Source organism: Ceratotherium simum, chromosome 1 (assembly GCF_057802395.1).
Source record: "Ceratotherium simum simum isolate JZ-2026a chromosome 1, ASM5780239v1, whole genome shotgun sequence".
Classification (NCBI taxonomy): domain Eukaryota; kingdom Metazoa; phylum Chordata; class Mammalia; order Perissodactyla; family Rhinocerotidae; genus Ceratotherium; species Ceratotherium simum.
In genome coordinates this window covers 60,198,312-60,221,517 of record NC_141900.1, presented here as the reverse complement: position 1 = coordinate 60,221,517, position 23,206 = coordinate 60,198,312, and the positions used below count along the sequence as shown (strand labels likewise).

Here is a 23,206-nt window from a genome sequence, read left to right as displayed (position 1 = left end):
GCAGAGGTGTTGGGGGAAGGCTGGCCGCCACACACATTCCTTGGTATTGGCGTTAAAACAACCGAGCGAAAATAGCCAGCCTCAGGAACGTGTGGGCAGCCGTGAACGTCCCACTGTTCCAGGGATTAGAATTCAGTTTATGGGTCGTCCAAGCCTTTTAGCCCCATTTCCCCTGCATTCCCATTCTGGCGGGTTCACCACCTGTTTTTAACTCCTTTGGAGGTTGGAAAACGTAAGAAATCAGTACGTTAATTCATTTCTGCAGCATGAAGAGCCCTGGGCTGGCACTGGAAGTATCGTTTGGTTAGAGAGGGAGCAAACGACATGGGTTTTACCTCTGACCAAATGCCGTCCAGTCTGAAGCAAAGAAGGGACGTAGGCAATATCCATGTGGCTTGGTTTGAAGGCACAGGTGGCCCTCTGCCTGTCCCAGTGCCTTGAAATTCCATCATTCAGTTCACCCCCATGGGCTCAGAGGCTCTCCTTTGTCTTCATTAAAATGCCACTGCTATTTGAAGGAGCAGCGCTAAGGCAGCTCTCAGCTGACATTTGACGGGGTCTAGCTGAGTTGAAGGCTCTGTGGGAATGTAAGTATGATGCAGTGTGGAAGAAGTGTGGTGGATGTGAGGGGAGAGGCAGAGACCGGGAGCCTGGGGAGGACATGGGACCAAGTCCATGTCTGTCACAGTTTTCCTCCAGGGATAATCCCCAGGTGGCAGGGGGTGGGGTGTCCCCTCCATGGTGTTGGAGCTAACAGTCCAAGGAGGTCTCAAACAGAAAGGATCTGTAGCAACTGGTTGGCTGAGGGTGTGTTTCAAGCCTGCTTCCAGCACAGCATCGTTGTCTAAACAAACACCTGTCCTTTTCTGGGAGGAAAAAATGGATGTGTATAATTTTATAGTGTCTAATTATAAAATATTTTAAATTATTAAATATTTCAAAAATATTTTAAACATACAGAAAATAATCCAACAGACATCCACCTGTGTATCTACCATCTTGCTTTAACAAATGTCTCAGAGCATCAGTCCCCTAATTTTTTTAAACAACGTTTTATTTTAGAATAGTTTTAGATTTACAGAAAAATCACAGGCAGTACAGTTATATATTTCCACACCCAGTTTACCCTATTATTAACATCTTACATTTGTATAGTATATTTGTCACAATTATGAACCAAACTGATAATTAGCTAAGGTTCATACTTTATTCAGATTTCCTTAGTTTTCACATAATGTCTTCTGTTTCAGGATCCCATTCCAGATACCACATTACACTGAACCATTATGTCATCTCATAGAGTCATTATGTCCCTGTGGCTGTATGGAAATGTAAGGCTTTATAATTAGCAATGGGTGAGCCCTCCATCTTTATGCCACTCTCTTCCTAATAACACAGTTCTTTTCCAGAAGCCACAATTTCCTGTTTACTTCTGCTCCAGAAACTCCTCAAAGATTAAATGTTTCACAACCCAAAAGTATTCTGTTTTCTGACACCCAGATTTATCACTACTGGCTAGAATCCAGAGGACTGATAAGTAGATTTGGAGAGGGAAGCCCTGCCTGGGTTGCTGTCACGATTCCATTTGTGCCGCTGTGCGATGGCTCGTGTGACTGGAGGGCAGTGGGAAGGGCTGGCAGTAATTCCTCCATCCTGTTCCTGGGAACCCGTAACCAGTGCACTCGTGGGAAAACCTAATGCACTTGGCCTTTTCTTTATTCCTTACCTTTGTCTCTTAAGAAAGAAATCTCTTAACCGAGAGTGGTGGAAGAAAGCGTGCATTTTTTTCCTGAGTAATTCTAGTACAGCATCTATTTGGGTGGCTATTAGAAGCTTGGATTTTAAACCACTGTATTTTTACAGCTGTAGAATCTGGTGCTTGAGTGGATTTAACAAGCAGCCATGGGTTTGTTTTCTGGCCTAAGTCTGCCACGGGTGCTCTGGGAAAATTTGGTCTCATGCCTATTTCTAGAAAAGTGTTCTTTAATTTTTATTCAAATGTTGATGGCCGTGTTTTGTGCTTGCTGGCCACACCTTAATTCTGAATGACAGTGAACATGTGATATATGATTCAGATACTTACACATGAAAATTAAAGATTGCCGATTCAATTGGGAGTCCAGAGGGGCAGTCTCCTCGGCCCTGGTCTGTGGCCAGCAATCAGATGGGATTAAAGACCTGCACAATCCCCCCTTGTGACTTTCCCCGCAGTATTACTGCCCTTGGCTGCACAATCAGAATTGCCTGCAGCCCAGGTTGTCGCTTGTTACTATGTGTCACCTAATCTAAGATTACTAGGCTGCTTTGGTTGTTTTTAGTTCAGTGGTTCTGAAATTGTGGTCCTGAGACCAGCAGCATCCGCATCACCGGGGAACCTGTTGGAAGTGCAGATTCTCAGGCCCGGCCCAGAGCTACTGAATCAGAAGCCCTGGGGGTAGGCCCAGCAGTCTGAGTTGTAAGAGGCCCTCCACTTGAATCTGATGCATACTCAAGTTTGAGAAGCTCTGCTAGTGTATGACTCATGCTGAATGCCCCTTCCATCTTTACACTTTCTTCTTCAGTCATTGGACAACATTCTTGTATTCATTCAGTTAATATTCAGGGAGCATGCACTGTGCTGGGTGCCAGGGTTGGTCTGGGGTGGGGCAATCAAGGGTGAACCAGCCATGGTGCGTGTCCTCAGGGAGCTAAATACAGCAGTGGTTCTCCGCCCTGGCTGCATATTAAACTCACCCAAAGAGCTCTTAAAAATCCAGGTGCCTTCACTTAGTGGGTCTTTCATCCCAGATCAATTAAACCAGAATCGCTGGGGCAGTACCCAGGTGTAAACCACTTTATAAAGCTCCCCAGTGAGAAACACTGGCCTGGTGGGAGAGAACACCAGGCGAGCGGTTTCAAAACAATGTGGTAAGTGTGAAGATGGGGGTAACCAGAGGGTACACTGGGAGGGTCACTTGGGTTGGGGGTAAAAGAGGGGAAGTATCTGCAAAGCTTTTCTCAAAGTTTTATTTGAAGGAAAACTGAAAGGAAGGTGAAAACATGGTTTAAATATGGATCCACGTGTGATTTCAAAACAAGTCGTGGAGAAGAATCTCCGGAGATTTGCTTTCTCCTACAATGCATGGAATTCATCCTCCCTGTATACATCTTAACTCTCAATGGCAATTGACAGCAAAGGGCCAGCAGAGGCCACCCCCAAAGTGGATGGCATGCCCTTTAACCCCATATTCCCTCATTGGAAATGCCTATTGAGGCTTTGTCTTAACAACTGCCTAGATACCTAGAGCTCCCACTTTTCTCCTCTTTTTAAGAGCAAGCAGCTCAGGAATATAACCCACACCCTTCGTTGGTCTTCGGTGGCCATCCTCTCGACAACAAGTTTTCTTCCTAAGAATTTTGATCTTACTTTCTTTCCATGCTTTAAGAAATTTTTTTTTTTAAGAAGTAAAGGGGATGTTTATATAATAAATAATTCCTTATTCATGAGTCCACTTTTGATTCAGAAGGTCAGGTGGGGAGATTTAATGTGAAATATTAGCTGTCTTTGCCAATTGCTGTACCCTGTTACCATGCTGTAAGCCAGAAATAGAAGCGACCTGTTTTCAATGACAGATCAAAATTTAGTGCAATGTTGATGGTCCAGAATGAAGATTTTTTGACACAGTGAATGAAATACATACCAGTGCATTTCTGGTTGTGATTTAGCTGACCAAGTAGTTCAGTTATAATTATATTATTTTTACTCCTGGAGATCGTTACTCTGAATGAAAAATGCTTCAGTGTCCAGACTATTAAGATGTGGATGGTGAACATTATTTAAAACAAAATTATTATTTTTCTCTTTCTGGACTGTTAAACAGCTTTATGAGCATGTGGAGGCTAGAATATGGTTGTTAGCATTTAAAATTAAATGAAAACATGGAAATATTTTTTTGGTTTAAAAAATTCAACTGTCAGTTATTGTATGCTGCCTCTGTGACCCATCTCTTCTTGTCCCTTAAGCCCCTTATAATGTAATGGGGGGACACGTCTGGTAAATATACAGTCGACATAAATCTGAGGTCATGAATATTATAAAAGCGCATTGAAGAGAAGGGCTGTGGGGAACAGGCGGGGGTTTGTTTACCATTTTTTATGAGAGACAATGCTCTTTGGGGTTGAAATATCTTTTAATAGTAAGTGTAGGTTTGATCTGATTTCTGGATCACTACGTTGTTTTTCATTGGCAAATATTTCCCTGGGCTCTGATTACCAAGGTGTTAGAAGAACTTAAAATGTCCTCTGACCCTCAGGTTTAAAAGGCTGAGTGTTTATAAGCGACAGAGATGAGGTAAACATCCGTGAAGCTGAATAGTGTTCTCATTATGACACCCCCCTGCCTCCTCCTTGCCTTTCATATAAGAAAACAGAGGCTGATGGTTGTTGTGTTTAGAAATCTTGAGTGACATTTTAAAGAGACCAGGTTTGAGATGAATGCTGTGTCTTTATCACACCTTTTGATGCATTAAAATGATTAAATAATTCTGTTGGGCAATGTATTTTAGAACCCAAAAGTTTGAACCTAGACTTCATGAGGAGTCATTGGACTAACTCTGAAATGTAAACTTTCAAGAGACTAAAATCAAATAGATTTAAACTATATTTATGGAGCGAAGTCTCTAGGTGATTATCTTTTTTCTCTTCTCTCAGGACCTTCCTTAAACTCTGCGGGTCTCTTGTCTGTTGCCTTGATTAATGAATATTTTGCCCACTAAAATTGGCCATTAATTATTTCCTTGGATTGCAGTAATAATTACATCTTTCAAGTAAAATCTAATTAGCATAATAAGCAGAAAACACCCTGCCAGGTGATATGGGATTGTGGGGAGCTAGTTGGGTACCGCCGGAGATGGCCGGTTCACCATGCGGTCAGAGCAGTTGTTGTCTCAAGCTGGCTCCCAGCAGTTACATTTAGACAAAATAACCCAGAATGGGAATTTAGATGAAGTAGCTCTATAGGCACATTGTTAGAAAATACCACCTTGTTGTATATAATTGTGATGTCATTTAATAATTAAGAATCCTATTACCTTTCATTCCATTATTGATCCTTTCAGTATTCAGCTACTTGCCAGCCTCTGTGCTAAGTGCTGGGGACAAAGAGAAACGGTGCTGGCTTTGGAGAAGCTGAGTCTGTTGGGCACATAAATGCTTTAAAGTGTAATTTATCCTTATAATAGACGTGTGTACTAAGGTGAATTCTATCAAGTAGGTTCCTGGAATGCTTTGGAGCGGAGGTACCCTTTGTAGTGGACTTCAGAGGATGAATGTAAGGATAGCTGCAGAGAAGTGGGGAGGAGAAGGTGTTCCAAGTAGGGGAAACGGCCTATGTTACAAAGCTTATCAGTAGAATACTTCTTTCTTCGTTCACCCTCTAATTTCCTACTGGTGCTTCCCCTGGCTGAACCCAGCCAGAGGCCAGAAAGTCTGGGTAAGCCAGCTCGGGGCACAGCCCAGGGCAGAGAGGGGCAGGGAGTGGGTCTGGAGAGGCAAACAGGATAATCAGAGCAAAAGGTGTGCAGTGTGAACAAGGTGTGTGCAGAGGACGGGAGAAGTTAGGAGCTGCTGGAGTGTGGGGAGCATGAAGAGAACTAAGGAAGATGAGTTTGGAGTGAAATTGTAAATGATCTTCTATATTTTACCTAAGCCTTTTATCATATAAGCAATACAGAGTCATTGTGGGTGTGGGCTTAATGCACGATATTATTGATTTGTAATTTAGCGAGATTCACATTTTTTTTTAAATCTTCATTTGGGACTCCTTAGTGGGTCATAAAATGAATTGAATGAGTTGTCCCAACATTTTAAAAAAGTGAAATAATAGAGTGCATTGCATATAGTGAAGTTGAGTGATGTTTTGTGAAATGGTGTATTTCTGTGGGGGAGGTATACTGGTTACAATTTAAAATATATACTTTAAATTGAGTAAAAATTTTTAAAAATAAAATAAAATATATCACACTGTGGGTTGCAGTGAAAATGTTGAGAAAACACTGAGCCAGATCATTGGCTAGAGCGTGGAGGTGGACTGAGGGAGGAGAGAACAACGGGCAGCGTGGCTGGAGACGTGCAGCAACTAGCAAACATATTATTCATTCCTTTTTAAAGCCGTTCCTTTCTTAAATATCTTTATGATATTGAATCCATGTCTAGAGTATTAAACTTCATCTCAAGTAAGCCGAGAAAATCCGTCAGAGTCTCTGCCTTCCATTTTCTGAAGCTCAGCTGACAGTAATGTTTACCGAATCCCAAAAGGCTCCTGAACCTCTGAGGAATCCGATGTCTTGCGATTACTTTGATAATGTCTGTTTTACTTAAGCATTATAGAGAGTTTTGCATTTGGTTTGAAGCGTGATAAAATCATTTAAATATGTCTTGGTTTAGAAATTGAAAGGCTTTCCTTTTATCTATAAAGCAAGTTAATTGATCACACCGTTTCTAGTTAGTCAGAATGGCTTTTAATAAACTCAGCTGAAAGCTAGCCAAAAAGTTTTCTATCTCCACTGAAAAGACGTGGCTCTCTGGAAGAGTAATTGGAGAACTTTCTGATGAAAGTCCTTACTCTTCCTGGAGAAAAGGAACACAGGTGCCTATGCAAGGTCTCTCAGCTCCAAGGATGGCAAAGGAAAATGAAATCCACATTCTTCATACAAATAACTCAAGTCACTATTTTTGTGTATAGTTTAAGCCTTCTCTTCCCCACACACTATTTGCCAGAGAGACTAACAAGTAAATACCTGGCTGCTTTGGGTTACTCCTGTAGGAGAGAGAACTCCAAGGCCACCTTAGGTTGGCAGCCAAAGGTGTGGCCCTAGTGTTTACACTGGAATAGTTCAATTAAAATGTGTGATTCTCACCTCAAGCTCGTAAGGGAGATGGGCATGACTGTTACCTCCATTTTACAGGTTCGGAAGCTGACTTGCTAAAAGCTATAATTTAGAAATAGTTAGAACCAGGACTAGAATCTGCATCTTCTGGTTCCAAATCTGGTGTCCTTTAGGATCAGTCACCCGAAGCAGAAACTGAATAGAACCTGCAGGTATAGTAGCTACGTTTAAGCCTGTGTCACAGGTTCTGGTTTTCATCAAAATTTATCCAGGTGTTTTATTCCAGTGCTTCTATCCATGAAGCACTTTTTTAGTGAGGAAAAAAACAAGACAAAGCCACTGGGCAATTCAGTTTGAGAGCGTTGATATTGAATAGTGTGATAGGACTAATAGCATGGGTCAAATAGCCTGCGCTTGGAAGTCAGACCTGGATCTGAGGCCTCATCTCCCAGTTGTGTGATCTGGATCTTTTTTGAGCCTTATATTTTCCTTTGGGAAATGGGTGAGGGTGAGATCTCCCTGGCAGGGTTTTCATGAGGCCTGCATATAGAAAGCAGTTCATTCCCTGTTGACTCATAGTAGGCACTCTGTAATGGTAATGCTATCTTTATTATCAGTTATTACTGCTACCTAAGAGCAATTGATTGCTCACAAATATAGTCCCACAATGTAAACACTAAATGCTTTCAGCCCTGACTACCTGAAATAATAATAGTAATAGCTACGATTTATCAAATATTTACCACGTACCAGCCTCTGTGCTCTGTGCTGTATATGGCTTCTCTCTCTCTCAATCTTCATAATGACCTCAGTGTAGGAACTATGAGTCACTGTCTTCCATATCAGAAAACTGAGACTTAGGCTGAGAAACTTGCTTAAGTCACACAGTAAGTAGTGGACAGTGCCCATAACTACCATATTATATTGCCTATCTAAAGAAATTAAAACTTCTAAAAAAAAAAAATTAAAAAGCAACCAAGTCCAGAGTTGCTTCCCAGAAGTCCTTCCACAGAAGCCAAGAGCCATCTGCCAGGTGCCAGGGCCTGCCCAAATGCTCAAATTCACACCGTAAGCAAGATGGATCTGAGTACAGCCCAGCGTGTGCCCTCTGCTCCTTAGCTATTAGAATGAATGCACAGGGTTGGCCCTGTGGCGTAGCGGTTAAGTGCGCGCCCTCCGCTGCTGGCGGCCCGGGTTCGGACCTCCGGCACGCACAGACGTACTGCTTGTCAGGTCATGCTGAGGCCGCGTCCCACGTACAGCAACTAGAAGGATGTGCAACTATCTACTGGCGCTTTGGGGGGAAAAATAAATAAAATTATAAAAAAAAAAAAAAAAAAAAGAATGAATGCACAACCCACACAGAATAGTGAGAAATGAATCCAAACAACTACATAACCTCTGTGGCCCGTGAGTCTGCCCACCGTGTTCCTGACTGCTGTCTGGACGTGGAGATGGCATGAGTGATTCCATAGCCAGCCAGGCAGAGCTCCGCAGATCAGACCTCGACCCCAGGACACTGTAACCCATGTGTGCACTTATGTTTGATGACTCTTGGGCAGAACAATCAGGTCACTCCATGTCCAGATCTTCAGCTATTTCTTTCTGTGCCTTTTTTCTTTTCTCTTTTTTAAAGCAATGATTTGGCTTCCCTGGGAGATGAGAAGTAATGAGGGTGATTCCTTTTGCCAAATCCTTGACTTAACTAGCTTCCAAAATACAAAACTAATTCTCTTGGTTATGACCTGATTTGTAACTGAGGTGAATAATAACAGCACAGGAAAACTCCTCTGGTTTGGGCCAATCAGAATTACAGACATTTCTGACCCACAGAATATTTTAGCTGATGCAGTCTTATTAATTTAGAAACACACTGTGAAAATCAATGACTAAAAAAAAAAAAGGATTCCTAGTCAGAGATCTTATCAGAATGCCCTTATGAATAGATGAAAATCGCTCACAATTCAAGGATTGTTGGTATTTGGTTGTTTGTGATTTGGTTCTAAAAATACATGAAGACATTAACCTGTCTACCTAATTATTAAGCTTATGGGAGAGACTGGAGTCCCAGGTCTACTGGATGTTGGATTTGTTTATAAGACCTTTAAGTCACTTTCAATAATTCAGTTCCAATTTCTCAATTGCCTTTTTAGTTTGGGGGAAAAAATGCAAACTGCTTGGTTTAATGACTTTCCCAACTAGTCCTCTATCCCTTTTCTGGTTTCTAAGCCTTCTCAGTCGACATTAGTACTTGTCAACTCCAGTTATATATTTTGGAGATGAGCCCTGGGCATCAGAATTTTTTTTAAAGCAACGCAGGTGATACTAACATGCAGTTCTGGCTGAGAACCATTGGTCTCTAGGTACCTGGTGGTACAGAAATGGCTGAAACCAGATGAGACAAACTTGCTTATAGGACCCACAGGCATCAGGTCTTAGGACTGCAGCACAGGGGTTTCTTCTCATCCTAGAAAGACCTGTTCCACCTGGCTCACCTCTGTGTTGATCCCTGCCATTTCTCTCAAGTCCTTCCAAATACTAAATGGAAAAACATGTACAAACAGTGAGTGATTGCTACACTTTAGCAGAAAAGGAGATATTTTTTACACTAGATTGTTTTTATTACTGATCAGTATAAGTCAAATCCTCTGAAGTCTGGTCTACTTGAGAATTGGGACCTTTTTGTGGGGGAGGGGACTTCAAGGCCTAGCACCCAATACTTACATATATATTTGGCCTTCTGCAAATATCAATTATCGTTGATTATTTTAATCTTGATTTTGTGTTTTTCTAATTGTGGCTTACTTCCTTATCAACTTTTTTTCCTCTAGAGTCCAGGCTTGTCCTAAATTTATATTTTGGTCAAGGGAGAGAGAAGGAAATTTCTTTAGGTGCAGATGGTAGAGATGTCACAGTGTATGTAGGTTTCAGGTGAATGCAATTCATGATGTCAGAGCTGCCCTTTAAAGAGAAAAAAATTTTTGGCTGGTAGGGGTGGGACGGATTACAGGGGGAAAAAAGAGGAACAAATGGGAACAGATCTGCATTAATAAATATTCAGACTGAGCCCCACTCTTATGTCAGTGTTTGCAGGCGGTGTTATTACATGTAGTATTGGGTGATGGAAGTTGTGCACACTCTCATTTTTCACTTTAATTGCTTGCCTGAAAAGATCCTGACAGCTTCAAAGGTTACTGCTGGTTGCATTTTTCATAACTCAGAAGTAATATGCATGTGCAATTTGCTTCATTATTGCCCACTAATAACCAATTCGGGAGAAAGTCCTAAAGCCACCAAAGGAGTCATAATTTGACATGATGGTTTCCTCCTCCTCTTTCTTCCTTCTTTAACCATCCTGGTTTAAGAGTGAGCCACAGAAGCTGTGGTGATGCAGGTGTAATTTTACTCTGATTTTCATTCTATGAGCTTAGTATGATAAATTCTTAAAGAGAATTTTTAAAAATCCAGAAAAACAAGGCAGGACATAAAATATTTCATGTTTCAGATTAGAATTTCAGGTCCAAAAAAATAAACTAGCATCCCAGTTGTTTTGTGTTTCAGTTAAGGTTTGGTTTTCCTGTGTGTAACTGGAAAACCCTCAAATAGCCATGGCTTAAGTGGAAGAGTTTATTTCTCTCGCTTTCAAGAAGTTTGGAGGTGGTCAGTGCAAAAGCGATGTGGGGCTTCACAGGATCAGGGATCCAAACTCCTACTGTGTTTCTCCACCACGTATGACTTCCATTCCCAAGATTATCTCACATCCAAAGTCGATGCAGGAGCTCCAGTCATTCTTCTAGCCAGCAGGAAGGAAACTACCACAAAGAAAGGCACATGACTTTAAGGGGGCTTCTCAGAAACCTTATATCCTGTTGGCCAGGACTTAGTCACATGGCTGCACCTGGCTCAAAGAAGGCTGGGAAATGTAGTCTTTATATAAGACAGCCATGTTCCTATGCATTATGGAGGAAGAAAGGAAAAATGACTATTGGATGGCAGCCAGGATTCTCTGCCATGTTGTGTGAATGATAAGGTCTTAGATTTTCTCTGCATCGTTATGCCACTGACTATAAAATGGAGATAAACCACAACAGTGCAGAGTTTAATTTCAAAACACTTGATGGGCTTAAGAACTGAGTAGTAGCTACACCTAACACATTGCTTGTTTAATCCTCATTTCAGCCCAAGGCAAAAGTATTATCCTTATCAACATTTTATGGATGAAAAAAACTGAGGCTTAAGAAGGTTATAAAGCTGGTATTGAACTGAGGCCATTTGACTTGTGTGGAGTTGCATTATAATCCTGAGCAACACTAAGAGGTGGGAGCAGGAGTTTCAATGAGATAGTAATTACAGTAGTGAGCCTTAGAGACTCAGGTCTCAGATCACTTAAAATACTGAACACTGGGTTTTTACTATATATGGAGATTTAGTTCAAGGCTCATGTAAAATTTTCTTTCAGGGTCAGTTTTGACTCATTTCTGTTTTTTCCCCACTCTTTTATACACACTCTCTTGTGAAATTTGCCAGTTATGTGGTTTCAAGTGTGGTACTACCTCTGGCTTTTCTTTATCCTTGCTGGAATTCTACTAGGCCTAGTAGATCCTCAGTCAATACTTACTGATTAATTGGCTGAGTTATATGATAACCAAATTTTTAGCCAGAGTAGTTGGGTTTTTACTATTCATCACTGTTTTGTTTTGTTTTGTTTTGAGGGACGTGCTCTGGTTCAAGTGCCTGCTGGAATGGGATTCCTCAGCATTTCAGTCCCTATCTGTATCACAAGTCCTTTATCTCTCCTTTCTTTGAGGCCCAGACTTCTTGGTTCTGCAAAATGTCTCACCACACATCAGAAGCAGACCTCCTTTTCTTGTCTGTCAAACCCTTTTACTTTCTAGTTACTGCCTTACTTTTTGGTAATGAGGCACTCGGATCTATAACATAAAAATCTTGTATTTCCATTTCTACTTTCACTAAATCTTATGTCTGTATCCCAGTTTCTCCCCCATTCTCCACACCACCAGTTATTTTTCTAAAACACAAACCATATCAGTTTGTACCTTCGGTGGCTCCTGCCTGCAGGATGAAGTCTGAACTCTTAGCATTTCAAGCCTTCCAGGATGTGGGCCCAATCTGTGTTTCAAGACTCATCTTGCCGAGTTCCAGCTACACTGGACGTCTTGCCACTCCCTACTCGTTTCTGCTCGTCTGTTTAAACCCTTTTCTCTTCTGACTCACTTATTCTTTTCTCACCTTTTCTGACTGGAGATTTAGTTGAAGGCTCATGTAAAATTTTCTTTCAAGAAGTTTCCCTGATTCTCACAGAGAATCATGTTTTGTTTCTACAGCAGTTAGTGTATTCCTCTATATTGGCACACATCACAGTCTGTCTTGGGTTATTATTAACTGTGAATTGTGTTCTTTTGTCTTGCTCAGTTGTGAATCTTCTGACTTAGAATTTCCCCTGAGCAGTGAGCACATGGCAAGAATTCAGTCTGTCTGTCTCGAAATGAATTCACTTTCTGTGTCTCCATCAAGAAAGTCAGAGCTCTTATCTAGGTCCAAGCCACCTCTTGTGTCATTCTTCTTTTGTAGCCTCCTAACCAGCCTTCTGGCCTCTTGATTTAGACCACAGAAAATAACGGAAATGATCATCTAGAAGCAACCTAGGAGCAATAGCTCCATTTCTCATGATATTCATGTAGCTCTCAAGCAGAGTTTCTCACCATTGGCACTAATGACATTTTGGGCCAGAAAATTCTTTGTTTGGGGTGGGGAGCTGTCCTGTGTGTGTATCATAAGAGGTCTAGCAGATTCCTGGCCTCTACCCACTAGATACCCTGGTGGGCAAAATTGCCCACAGTTCAGAACCACTGTTCTAAAGTATAAATATTCTGTAACTAAAGAATATTGGCTCTTCAGCCCTGCTACCTTTCCATAGTACCCACAGACTTCTCACCTGTGCTTTCTGCCTCAAACGTAATGCTATTCTTAGATTTCCTGCCCTCACCTATGAATACTTCCCTCCGCCTCACTCCCTTCCTTCAAAACCCAGCTCCGTTCGTATTCATCAATAAAGCCTTCCTGGATTAGCCCTGTCGGCCCCCTTTCCCATTATTCTGAATGTTGCATCATTTTGTAGCTCTCCAAACATCTGTGCTTGAATAGTACGTATACATACTGGTGCAGTCATTTATGCATGAGTCTGTTTTCCTCTCCTGTCTGACTCTCCTAGTGGAACTGTGAGCTGGATGCTTATCTTTGTGTCTTTTGTGTTATGCTTGTCCAGGGCATTCATTTCTTTGTTCAGTATACATCATAATGAGCACTGATTATTTACAGAGCGCTGGGCTTAGGATTTGTGGCCTCTAAGATCTGGTCCCTTAAGGAGCTTCCATTTTGTTGGGGTGTTATGATAGATTTGCAAATATGTATAGCACAGCACATGATAGAGGTAGTATATAGGCCAGTGTCTTGGAGGATGGGTAGGATTTCTTTGGGCAGACAATTTTAGGTAGAACGAGTGGAAGGTCTCCTTTGCATAAACAGTTTATTTCCCTTCCAGCCTTGAAGAGAGTAATTCGAGAGCCTCATTTTCCCTGCCTTTTCTTTTGTCACTTAGCCTCACCCACCAGCAGCTATCTTCTTTTCCAGATACCTGCTTATAGGCTCTTCCCGTGGGAAGGGGTGACATAGAAGCTCCTTCATGATCTTTTGTATTGCATGCTACTTGGATCCATCATCAGGTTCATTTCTGGGGAAAGCAGACGTGTATATTTGTACGTGCGCACATGCACATAGGAGTAAATGGGACCAAGTTTTTGCTGTACTCCTGTTTGAAAGGATTTTATTGTTGTATAATCCCAGCACCCTAGTCTCCAGGGCTACTGTATACAGATGTACATGTTGTGTACTTCACAAGCATACCTGGCAGGCATGATGGTCTTTGGCAGGCTCTCTCATCACAGGTAACAACAAGGTAAGAGCTAGTGTAGATAAATAAAACCCTGTCACCACAGCAGGGTATGGTCTCATAATGTCATTTACATAGATACAGGACTATATATCTTAAACTTAGGGGAAAATAGCTACCACTCTCAGTCAAAGTCATCGATGAACCTAGGAGTTTGATGGGTTAGTAAAGAGTTAGAAAGCATCATAGTCAGAACTGTCTATTTCGAATAACATTAACCCTCTGGCCATGCCATAAACCCGGGAGGCTGCAACATGCTGCGTTTGTTTATAAATCAGCCTCCTAGAGCATTGTCCAAATGGTTCTTGGATGAATAATGTTTATTCATTCACTTGCGGAGGAAAACTCAGGCTACAAATGTGAACATGAATGCTTTTTTTAATAGATGGAATTATTGTGCTGCACAGTGTCCCCGACTTTTAGATATTTAACTCATAAAGTTTACAACAACGCTCAACTGCATCTGGATTTCACATTGAATTTGGGAAGGCAAGAATCTCACTGTAATTTGCACTGACTGCCCTGTAATGGAAATTATGGCTTGGGAAAAGTTTCAAATGACGTGTCTATAAACTAAGGAAAAGTTGATCCATTCAAAGGCTAGTTATGTGCAATTGTAGGATTTTTTTTTTTTTTTTTTGAAAAGGCCATTGCCAGCAAGAAATATTTATTTCAGCAGCTGAAGTAAACTAGCCGTGAATTAAACGTTGGTCTTTGTAAATTCTTGGTTCATCAAATTCAGTCCTAAAAATGGAGTGAAAGTTGCAACGGAGCTCTGCCGGGCTTTTAAGAAAGCTATAAAGATTGTATGGAGTCCCTTGTTACAACTGGATGGTAGCAATTAGTTGACTTCAGAGGATGAGCAGCCTTTTTAATGGTCAGAATGCTGGCCTAATGGGACTCAGGGCACAGGGCTTCTGGTCCTAGCCCTGCAGTTAACTGGGTTTGTGTAAGCAGGCATATCTCTTACCCTCCCAAGCCTCAATTTGTCTGCTCCTTTGCTCCCATCTCCTATCTCCCTCCCCCACCATTTGTTTGTTTTGGTATTTCCCATTCATGTTCGAGACTTTCCCTCAAATGTCTAATGATTATTCCTTGACTGTTCTTGGCTCAAATTTAAGGCCAAGGCAATAAAAAGCTGATGGGAGGCTCTAGATGGAGGCATGGCTGGGGCTTGTTGACCATGGACTTAACTGTATGGAGATCATTTAATTAGGGAATCGCCAGATGTCAGCATCTGGCAGTCTCTTCTCTATGCCCACTTAACTTAATCAGGCAGGAATCCTCCTGACTGGCTGCCAGTGTTCTCGGGAGCAGTGGAATAGACATATTTCCATTTTAATCCCCCTGTTTTCAGCACTATACTCTCCTCTCCCCCCTCTACCTCTGCTATACTTGGTCTCCTGGTTCAGTGTCTTTGGAATAATCAAGCTTTTAAACAGTCCTCCTCTGTTCAGCCCTGAACCTTCCCTTTTGCGATACTGGCCCCTCCAAGTCCAGGGCCTCCAGGGCTTCTGCAGTGGATTCATCTCCTGGCTCGTGGGTCTCCTCTTCTACAGGCACTTGAGGTTGTAGCTTCCTCTACACTCTAGGTCACATTCCATTCCTGTATGGATTGTCTACCTTCCAAATCACTGGTTGAAATCACTTGTCTGCTGATGTCTCCCCTTCCTTTCTTCTATCCTTGGTGAGTTTTTTTATTCCTTTATTTCTCCTTTAGTGGAGCCTTGGATGGTGAAAGAAACAAATGCCCTTGATCAATCTGCATCAAAAGTCTTCCACTTTCTCATCATAAAATTAATGAATTAGTGTATCCATTCAGTCATTATTGTGCATCTCCTACATGCCAGGCACTGAGCTGAATGCTGGAGATATGAAAGAAGCTAAGACAGTTCTTCACTTCTGAGAAGTGTGGAAAGGGGAAAGGTGTACCCAGATCATGCCTCTATGGTGACATAAGTATAGAGATAGTGCTAGCAATGAAGTGGTGCAGAGAAAGGAGGAGAGAAATGACGAACTCAGCCAGGGATGCTGTGGAAGGCTATGCTGAATGGACTAGAACTCTGTGGCTCTGTGAGTTCAACTGTTGGGGAAGACTGAGACAGATTGTGACCATTAATTATTACTGAGCGAGTCCAAAGCAAAGTGGTGTATGCAGCCCAGATCTTCAAAATCACTCGTCTGGCTGGGTGGGCCTTTGCATCTCCAGGGTCTTCCAGTGCTGCAGATCACCCACTGCCTTCCTACTCACATCCTCCCAGGCCTCCCACTGTTGCCATACACACTTAGAAAAGAGCCTGGTGTTTGGAGGATATAGAATTTGAAGAAGGCCTTCTCAAGGGGGCATGATATCACATCTTCCCCTCACTGCTGCCTCCCAGCCTGCAAATAGCTCATTGCCGATAGAGGCCTCATTAGTTTTGTTGAGAGGTAGTACAGCAGGTTTCTGACTGTTAAAATTATAAGTGGTTCCAGGTAGTACATAAAAGCCCAGCAATGTAGTACTATCTGAAGCATAGCCAAAGCCCACGAGCTCATTAATTGGCCTCAGTTAACCCAGCAAACACCTTGATCAGGTTTTCATTAGGCTTGAAGATAGCACTACAAAAGGCTCAATGTATATCACAAATCCAGATGCTTGGTTGCCATCGGTTTCCAACACCAGAGACAGCAGAGCTGATGAAAGGGGCCTTACTGATTGACCGCAGTGGTCTGTGCTGTTTGCCTTGCCGTGGTCATGTTGCAGTTTAAGTTCCCACTGAGAAGGGTTTGAATGCTGGCCTTTCCTTATTTCTGCCATCTGCCTTGCTTTCCTCCTCGCCACTTGAGAAGTAATGGAGCTAGTGCTATGACATTGAGCCCTTTGCTGCTTACTTGAATCTATGTGAAACCACGAGCCACTAGGGCCATATGAGCTATAGGAAGCTTCCACTTTGTGCCTGTGTCTCATCTTTACTGTAGAGCTGGGCATTCAAGTTCTTACCCCAAGATAGGAGTGAGAAAAGAGGTACGTTGCTGCCTACTTCAGAGGATGCTCTGTTTTAGAAACTTTGAAGTAAGCTGATAGTTTTTTATTGCTTGAATATTTTTAAATCTATTTTAATATTTGAATTCTCTTAGCCTTCAGTCAACTTGAAATCAGTGAGTGTGTGAGGGGTGGTATGAGGCAGAAAACAGTAAACCCTGAGTGCTTTTTTTGGCTATATCCTGCCCTGCTGAAAAAGTTTGAGTTTTTCTTCCTGTTACTTCTTAGTGATATGAAAGTGGTATTGTTGTATGTGGTTGTCCTCAACCACGTTATAGAAATGCTTGCTTTCTTGGAAGCTGTTGCCAGCTTAAGGAGCATTGTGTGGCTATGAAAAATTCAAATGTTTCTATTCCATACACCATTTAGTGAGGCAGATTATATCTCTGGGCGATGGTAGCCAGTGTTCCAGTTTCACGTTTTTACTGGTGCCATAAACAAACAAGGCAGAGAAATATCTGGGAGATTGTGTGCTATAGCCATCACAATTCATATCACATTTCTTATTGTAGCAACTTGTCATAGGCGAAAGTTTCTCAATGGTGTGGCACATGGTATAAGGAAGTTCTTTTTATTGAATTCAGTAATATCCAATGGATAGTGTTACTCTCTCCAGTTTGTTCTGATAATGTTCATTCCATCTTCCTGAGTATGTCATTGTCCTGCTGTGAAAATCCTAGTCTCTTGTCTCTCTAATCCTTTCCTGTAGAGAGTTTTTGGCGTCAGACAGTTACTTTTGTGTCAGAAGGGGATAAATGATGAAGGCAGCTATTATACTGTTACTGAATGTGAAGTGCTCAGTGGAGTAATTAAATCCATAAAATGGTGAGTCATGATCACCGAACACCAGTCAGCCAGGAAGCAAGTGACAGAGCTGATGTTTATTTGTGACCAGCAGCTGATGCTATTTCTCCAGTAGCACTTATGCAGGCCTTTCCTGATTTGTGGGCACCAAGTACCTAATTTCTTCTTAAGAACTCAAAGCTTTAATGGATGTTCTAAATAAAGGTTGCTCAAGGAAACATTAATCTGAATAAGATGTTTTCGGCCTGGTGGACGTCTGTCTGGAAGTTCTGCTTTCCTGTTGGTTACCAAACTCTGCATTCTAGAAAAAGAGGAGAATCCTGCCTGAGGTGCTTCTAGGTGGTTTTTTGTCATGGCAAAGGTAGCATTTGGAAGCTTCTGGAAGTCTGTTTCACCATTCATAATTTGAGGGTATGTGAGTATAGGTCTAACATAGGTAATCGAAGGTGGTAAGGCAAAGTAAGAAAACAAAATTTCAAAACCTTGCTTTGCAAATACGAATGCTGACCATTCTTGATTCTTTGTGAAAGAAGATTCTAAGATGCCATTTGTGTGAATGTCAGTGGCCAACACCATTTATTTGAGCATCAGAGAACTATAGAATTTTATATAAGGTACTTTCTTCTCCTTCCCCAAAGAAGTACTAGAGCATGAAGAAGAAAAGAATAATGCAAGTGTGTGTGTGTGTGTGTGTGTGTGTGTGTACGTGTACAAACTAAGTTTCCCTTGAAGTGTAGTTTCAGTGTATTTAGAGAACTGCTGCTTGGATCTGTAGGCCACTGATCTACATGCACTAATAAAAGAAAAAAAATTCAAGGTAGTTTAGAGAGGTGGTATTTAAAATATTCAGAAGTTATAATTTGGAAGCAAAAGCTTTGGAAAATGATTTGTGGGAATACTGTTCGACTGAGCATCAGTTACAGGAATAAAGGTAAAAGTGGAAGATATAAAAATGTTTATTGGCTTCTTAACTCTCTTCCCCTTATATACACATTTTAGAATTAGAATGGTGCTATTTTCTTTCAAAATAATATACCTCATATAATCATGCACCAGATGTCTCTATGAAGGAATGAGTTTTAGTGAATCAAGTTAAGGCACCTGCCTCAAAAGCCAAGCCCCTTGATCATTAATGCCTAAACTTGAGGTGAAACTCTTTTGTGGGCACTTAAGAAATTTTCAACAAAGACATTTGCAATCACTGCCTTTTTCTTTCTTGTCTTCCTCCTTTCTTTTCATTTTCATGGTTTTTGTCTCCAATCTCTTATTTCTTACCTCATTAAGCACCTAGAAAGACCTTGCAGGATTGGGATGTCAGTCACTATTTGCACACGTGGCCTGCCCAACATTCCAATGGACCTTACTTTGGACAAACCGCCTTTCCCTGGTGAACATTGTTCTACTGACTCCTCTCCAGCGAGCACCGGTGAAGTACACAGAGCGTTCCTCTCAGAAACATGGATATACTTTGGGGTTACAGCAGACTTAGATGAGTTTGACTGAGGGTTGTGTTTCAAAACTAAGGTTCCCTTGAAGAGTGGTTTCAGTGTATTTAGAGAACTGCTGGTTGGATCTGTAGGCCACTGATCTACAAGCAGCCTCAGTTGTATTCATCGTAGGAGGGAGAGGAAATGCTGAGTTTATGATCTGTTCTCACTTGCACCGCCAAAACCTTGAGACCCGACTGGATGGAGCCATTCAGAGAATCTTTGTCTCTTGTTTCAGAATTTGGCTTTCAAGGACCTGCAGTGGCAAAGACCCAGGAAGCAGGGTTTCTGAATAGTGTGTCCCTGAAATTCTTGGCATAGGAAAAACAATAAAGTGAACATGAGATTCTTAACTTTAACACCAAGAATAAAATTGCCACTGCTGTCCAGTTTTAGTCCGGGAGTCGAAAGCATTGTAAATTGCTTTTTAGGCTGTCATTTTTGCCACCCATGCTCTATGCCACTGTGTCTGCACCCCCTACCCCCGTCACCTGTTAATGCACTTTGCAGTTAGTGTATCTTACATCTACCACGTGCAATAAACACTTCCTGTACAAAGGTGCTTGAAACAACATCTGTCATTACATCAAAGAAGGTGACTGCCAAGTGCAGCTGGAAGAGGTCTAATAATGAGACGGTTTTAAATGAGGTTATAATGAAAAGAAATCTGTGAACTGTCTGAACCTTTTTCTAAGAAAACAAAAATGTGCTCAGTTGCCTCCCTTTACAGTCTTATTATATGTTTATATATTTATTTTTATATTTTAACATATTTATATATTTACTTATTATATGTTTTTGTGTGTATTTAGCACAATCATTTCTGTACATGAGAAGCTTGAGAAAACGTTTCTAGTCATGAAAATTGCATTTTTTGTGTGCTGTGTGGAGAAGCAGCATTACGGAAGGTTGCTATGGTGTTGAATTCTCCCTCTTTAAGGGGAAAACCCTCTGATGAATGTGGTGTTTGTGGATTCTGAACCAGTATGAAAGTTTCTGATTGAGAGTCTAGAAAAGTTATAATAAACTCATTATACAATTAAAAAGGAGAAGAGCTGCTCTCCAGAATATGAATCCAAACCCAGAAAAGTGTTCAGTGAACAAGAACAATACTCAGTAGATTTTCAAATGGATGGAGCTTTCCAAGGGCAACTAATTTGTTCCAGCATTGAAGTGAGCATAATTAACAGAGACTTTCTTTCTTAGGCCGATTAACCACCAAAAACCATGCCAACATTGTAACTGTAAGCAGTGAAAACCAATATTTATGAGGGGGATTGTGCAGGATTTTGTGTGACAGATGGACGTTTTATCACCGTTGATGTTTGGAATTCCCTTGAAAAGTAATGCAATATCTTGTTATTTATGAATGAATGAACAAATGATTGTGCTTTCTGACTGAGTTTTCTTTAAAAAGAGGTAGACTAAATTAATCTTATTCTCTGTTTAGCCTCTGTTACTTTATGTTAGGTAGTCTCGTATATTCTGATGCAAAAGCTGAAAAATCATAATTGTGTTTTTATTACAGATACAGATCCACGTGTTTTAGAAAAACAAGAATTACAGCAGCCAACCTATGTTGCCCTCAGTTACATTAATAGGTAAGCCATTTTCAGAATTTATAGCAAGCTTATATCTACCACATGTTTATTTTTTAAATGTATCTGTTTAATAGAGTAGGAAAAAATATTTTCAGTCTTAAAATATTTACAGGAGATTATTTAAAATCAACCTCTGTGGAATTTTCTTGTTTCTCTGTTGGGGAGATGTAGGATCGTAGTTCTCTGTGTACATGGCTGAAAACATGACTGACTTATAAGCTCATTCTGGAAGTATTTTGTATGCAGAGTCAGAGTATGCTCTTTTGACTTCATAGGGCAGTTTGGGAGATTAATGGATTTATGTTTGAGTGAAATTTTTAAACTCTGGAGTGAAGAGGTACTTTATGAATTGAGAACATTGTTGGAATATCAGAATATATCAGGATATAACAAATTGAAATAATTTAATATCAGAAAGTTATTTAGTAGCTGCTCATCTTTTAGTAAAAACATTCTCAGCAACTGACCCTATCTGTGTAGAGTAACGTGAGTTTTTACTGAAACCGAACGTGTGAGCACGACTTTAGAGAACAGTTAGAACTTGATATATCGGGTCTGAAAGAGGACTTGGTGTTTCAGCCAACTCAAATAATTAAGGAGACAGTGATTTTTGGAGAGAACCTGAAATCAACTTACATTAAGAAAACATACACCGCCCAAGAGAAAAAGCAAAGCAAAAGCAAACCTAGTTTTTAATGAGAATGAAAAACTCTCTGCTCGTAATTCAGCACATGAATTTCTATTGACTGTCCCTTTTATATATAAGGCGAAGAGTGTTTTCAGTTTCTTGGTACCAGAGTGGAGGTTCAGAGTCTGAAGTGGAAAGCTGGGAATGAATTATCTGTACTGTTTCATTTTAATGCCTTTTTAGAAAACTTACTTAAATCTTGCCTAGAGAGAGCTTTGAATTGGAGTTGCCTGTGCTCAGTTTCAAGTTCTTTATGAAGCATGTTTTAAAAAGGATTCATTAACATAAATATCTATTTGCATGTCTCCTTTGGACTTCCTACTTACCAGAGAAATGAGATAAAATATATACAGTTTTTCATTACCCATAATTTTTGAGATGTTTCAAGTAGAACACCTTCAAAATTACAGCAGATACAAAGAAAGATGTATGTGCTTATCTGGCTTTCTCACAAAAGCTGTGTTCCCCTGATTAGCATAGGTTTTGAAAAATCTTTAATTATACATTATATATATTTAATTATACATATGAATGTAATATGTTAATTAGCCTACTAATATTGGGAAATAGTATGAATAACCTTATAGATTAATTGTGGTATTGAATAGGACTTTTTAATAGTGTGGCCATTGTGTTTTGGGTAAAATATGTCACTTATGTATATACAAATCCATGTAATACTAAGCCTTATTCTAATAAGAGTCTATGAGTTTTTCACATTCTTCCTGTTTATATCGTCAGGCTTGTTGGCAGCAGGGATCTACTAATTACACAGGTGTTATACTCACTGAAGAACTAAATATTCTGCCAGGTGTGATTTGGGACTACAAAAGAAGTCAAGGAATAGTGACAAGGGCCACAGAAAAAACCACCAGAGAACCTGGATCAAGTGTGATAACTTAGCATGAACTATGTAGTGGGATTTACCAGAATCCTAGAGAGTCAGGGCAGAATCAGTGGGTGTGAAATCTCTTGGATGAGTCTTCTGGGAGCAAATGAGTCATTCTTAAAAATAACCTTTTATTATTACAGCCGTATACAGGCATTGTAGACAATTAGAAATATAATCAAACAAGAAATTTTTTTTTTTTACTTTAGAACATCACATTTCCACCACCCAGATAGCATTGCTGGTAACACTTGAACACATATTTTTCAGATCATTTTTTAAAAATACATGTATAATTTTTAACTGAGAACTGTACATATTGTTTTGTAACCTGCTCTTTAGCCACTAATAACCACTTTTCTGTTTCAGTACACGTGAATCTAATCTAACACCCAGGTCATATTCGGATTTCCCCAGGTGAACTAAACATGTCCTTTATAGCTGTTTGTCTGATCCAGCGTCCAATCCAGAACATCGCATTGCACCTGGATGTTTTGCCCCTGGAGTTTCTTTGAATCTGGCAGAGTCCCTTTTATTGACAGTGACCTGTTGAAGAGATGGCCCAGTGGTCCCAGAATGCTCTCACCTTCTGGGTTTTCTTTTGGTTGTCTCCTCAAGATGTCGTCTGGTGGGTTCAAGCCCCAGCTGATAGAGAAGCAGACATGTGTAGGGGATTGGTCAGTTTACTAGTGATGTTGAGGTGAAGAGAAGGCCTGGGTATGGAAGGTTGCCCAGGTTACTAACACCCCTTCTCATTCAGGATCCCTTTGTGGACAGTGCCACATTCATAGCATAGTACTTAACGCGTGGTAGACACTCTGGATATTTGTTTGTAGGTCGTAAATAAACACCTAGTAAGTGAAAGAGAGGACTGAA

At 40.7% G+C, this 23,206-nt stretch overlaps 1 protein-coding gene across 2 annotated transcripts in view; it reads left to right on the top strand.

The window, feature by feature from the left end:
- The window catches only part of JAZF1 (JAZF zinc finger 1), a 374,269-nt gene that overhangs the window by 157,970 nt on the left and 193,093 nt on the right, over nucleotides 1-23,206 (top strand). For both annotated transcript variants that reach the window (XM_087429126.1, XM_004418882.3), the window contains exon 2: nucleotides 20,681-20,753. In XM_087429126.1, coding sequence (XP_087285252.1) covers nucleotides 20,681-20,753 — 73 coding nt within the window. The remainder of the gene's footprint in view (nucleotides 1-20,680; nucleotides 20,754-23,206) is intronic.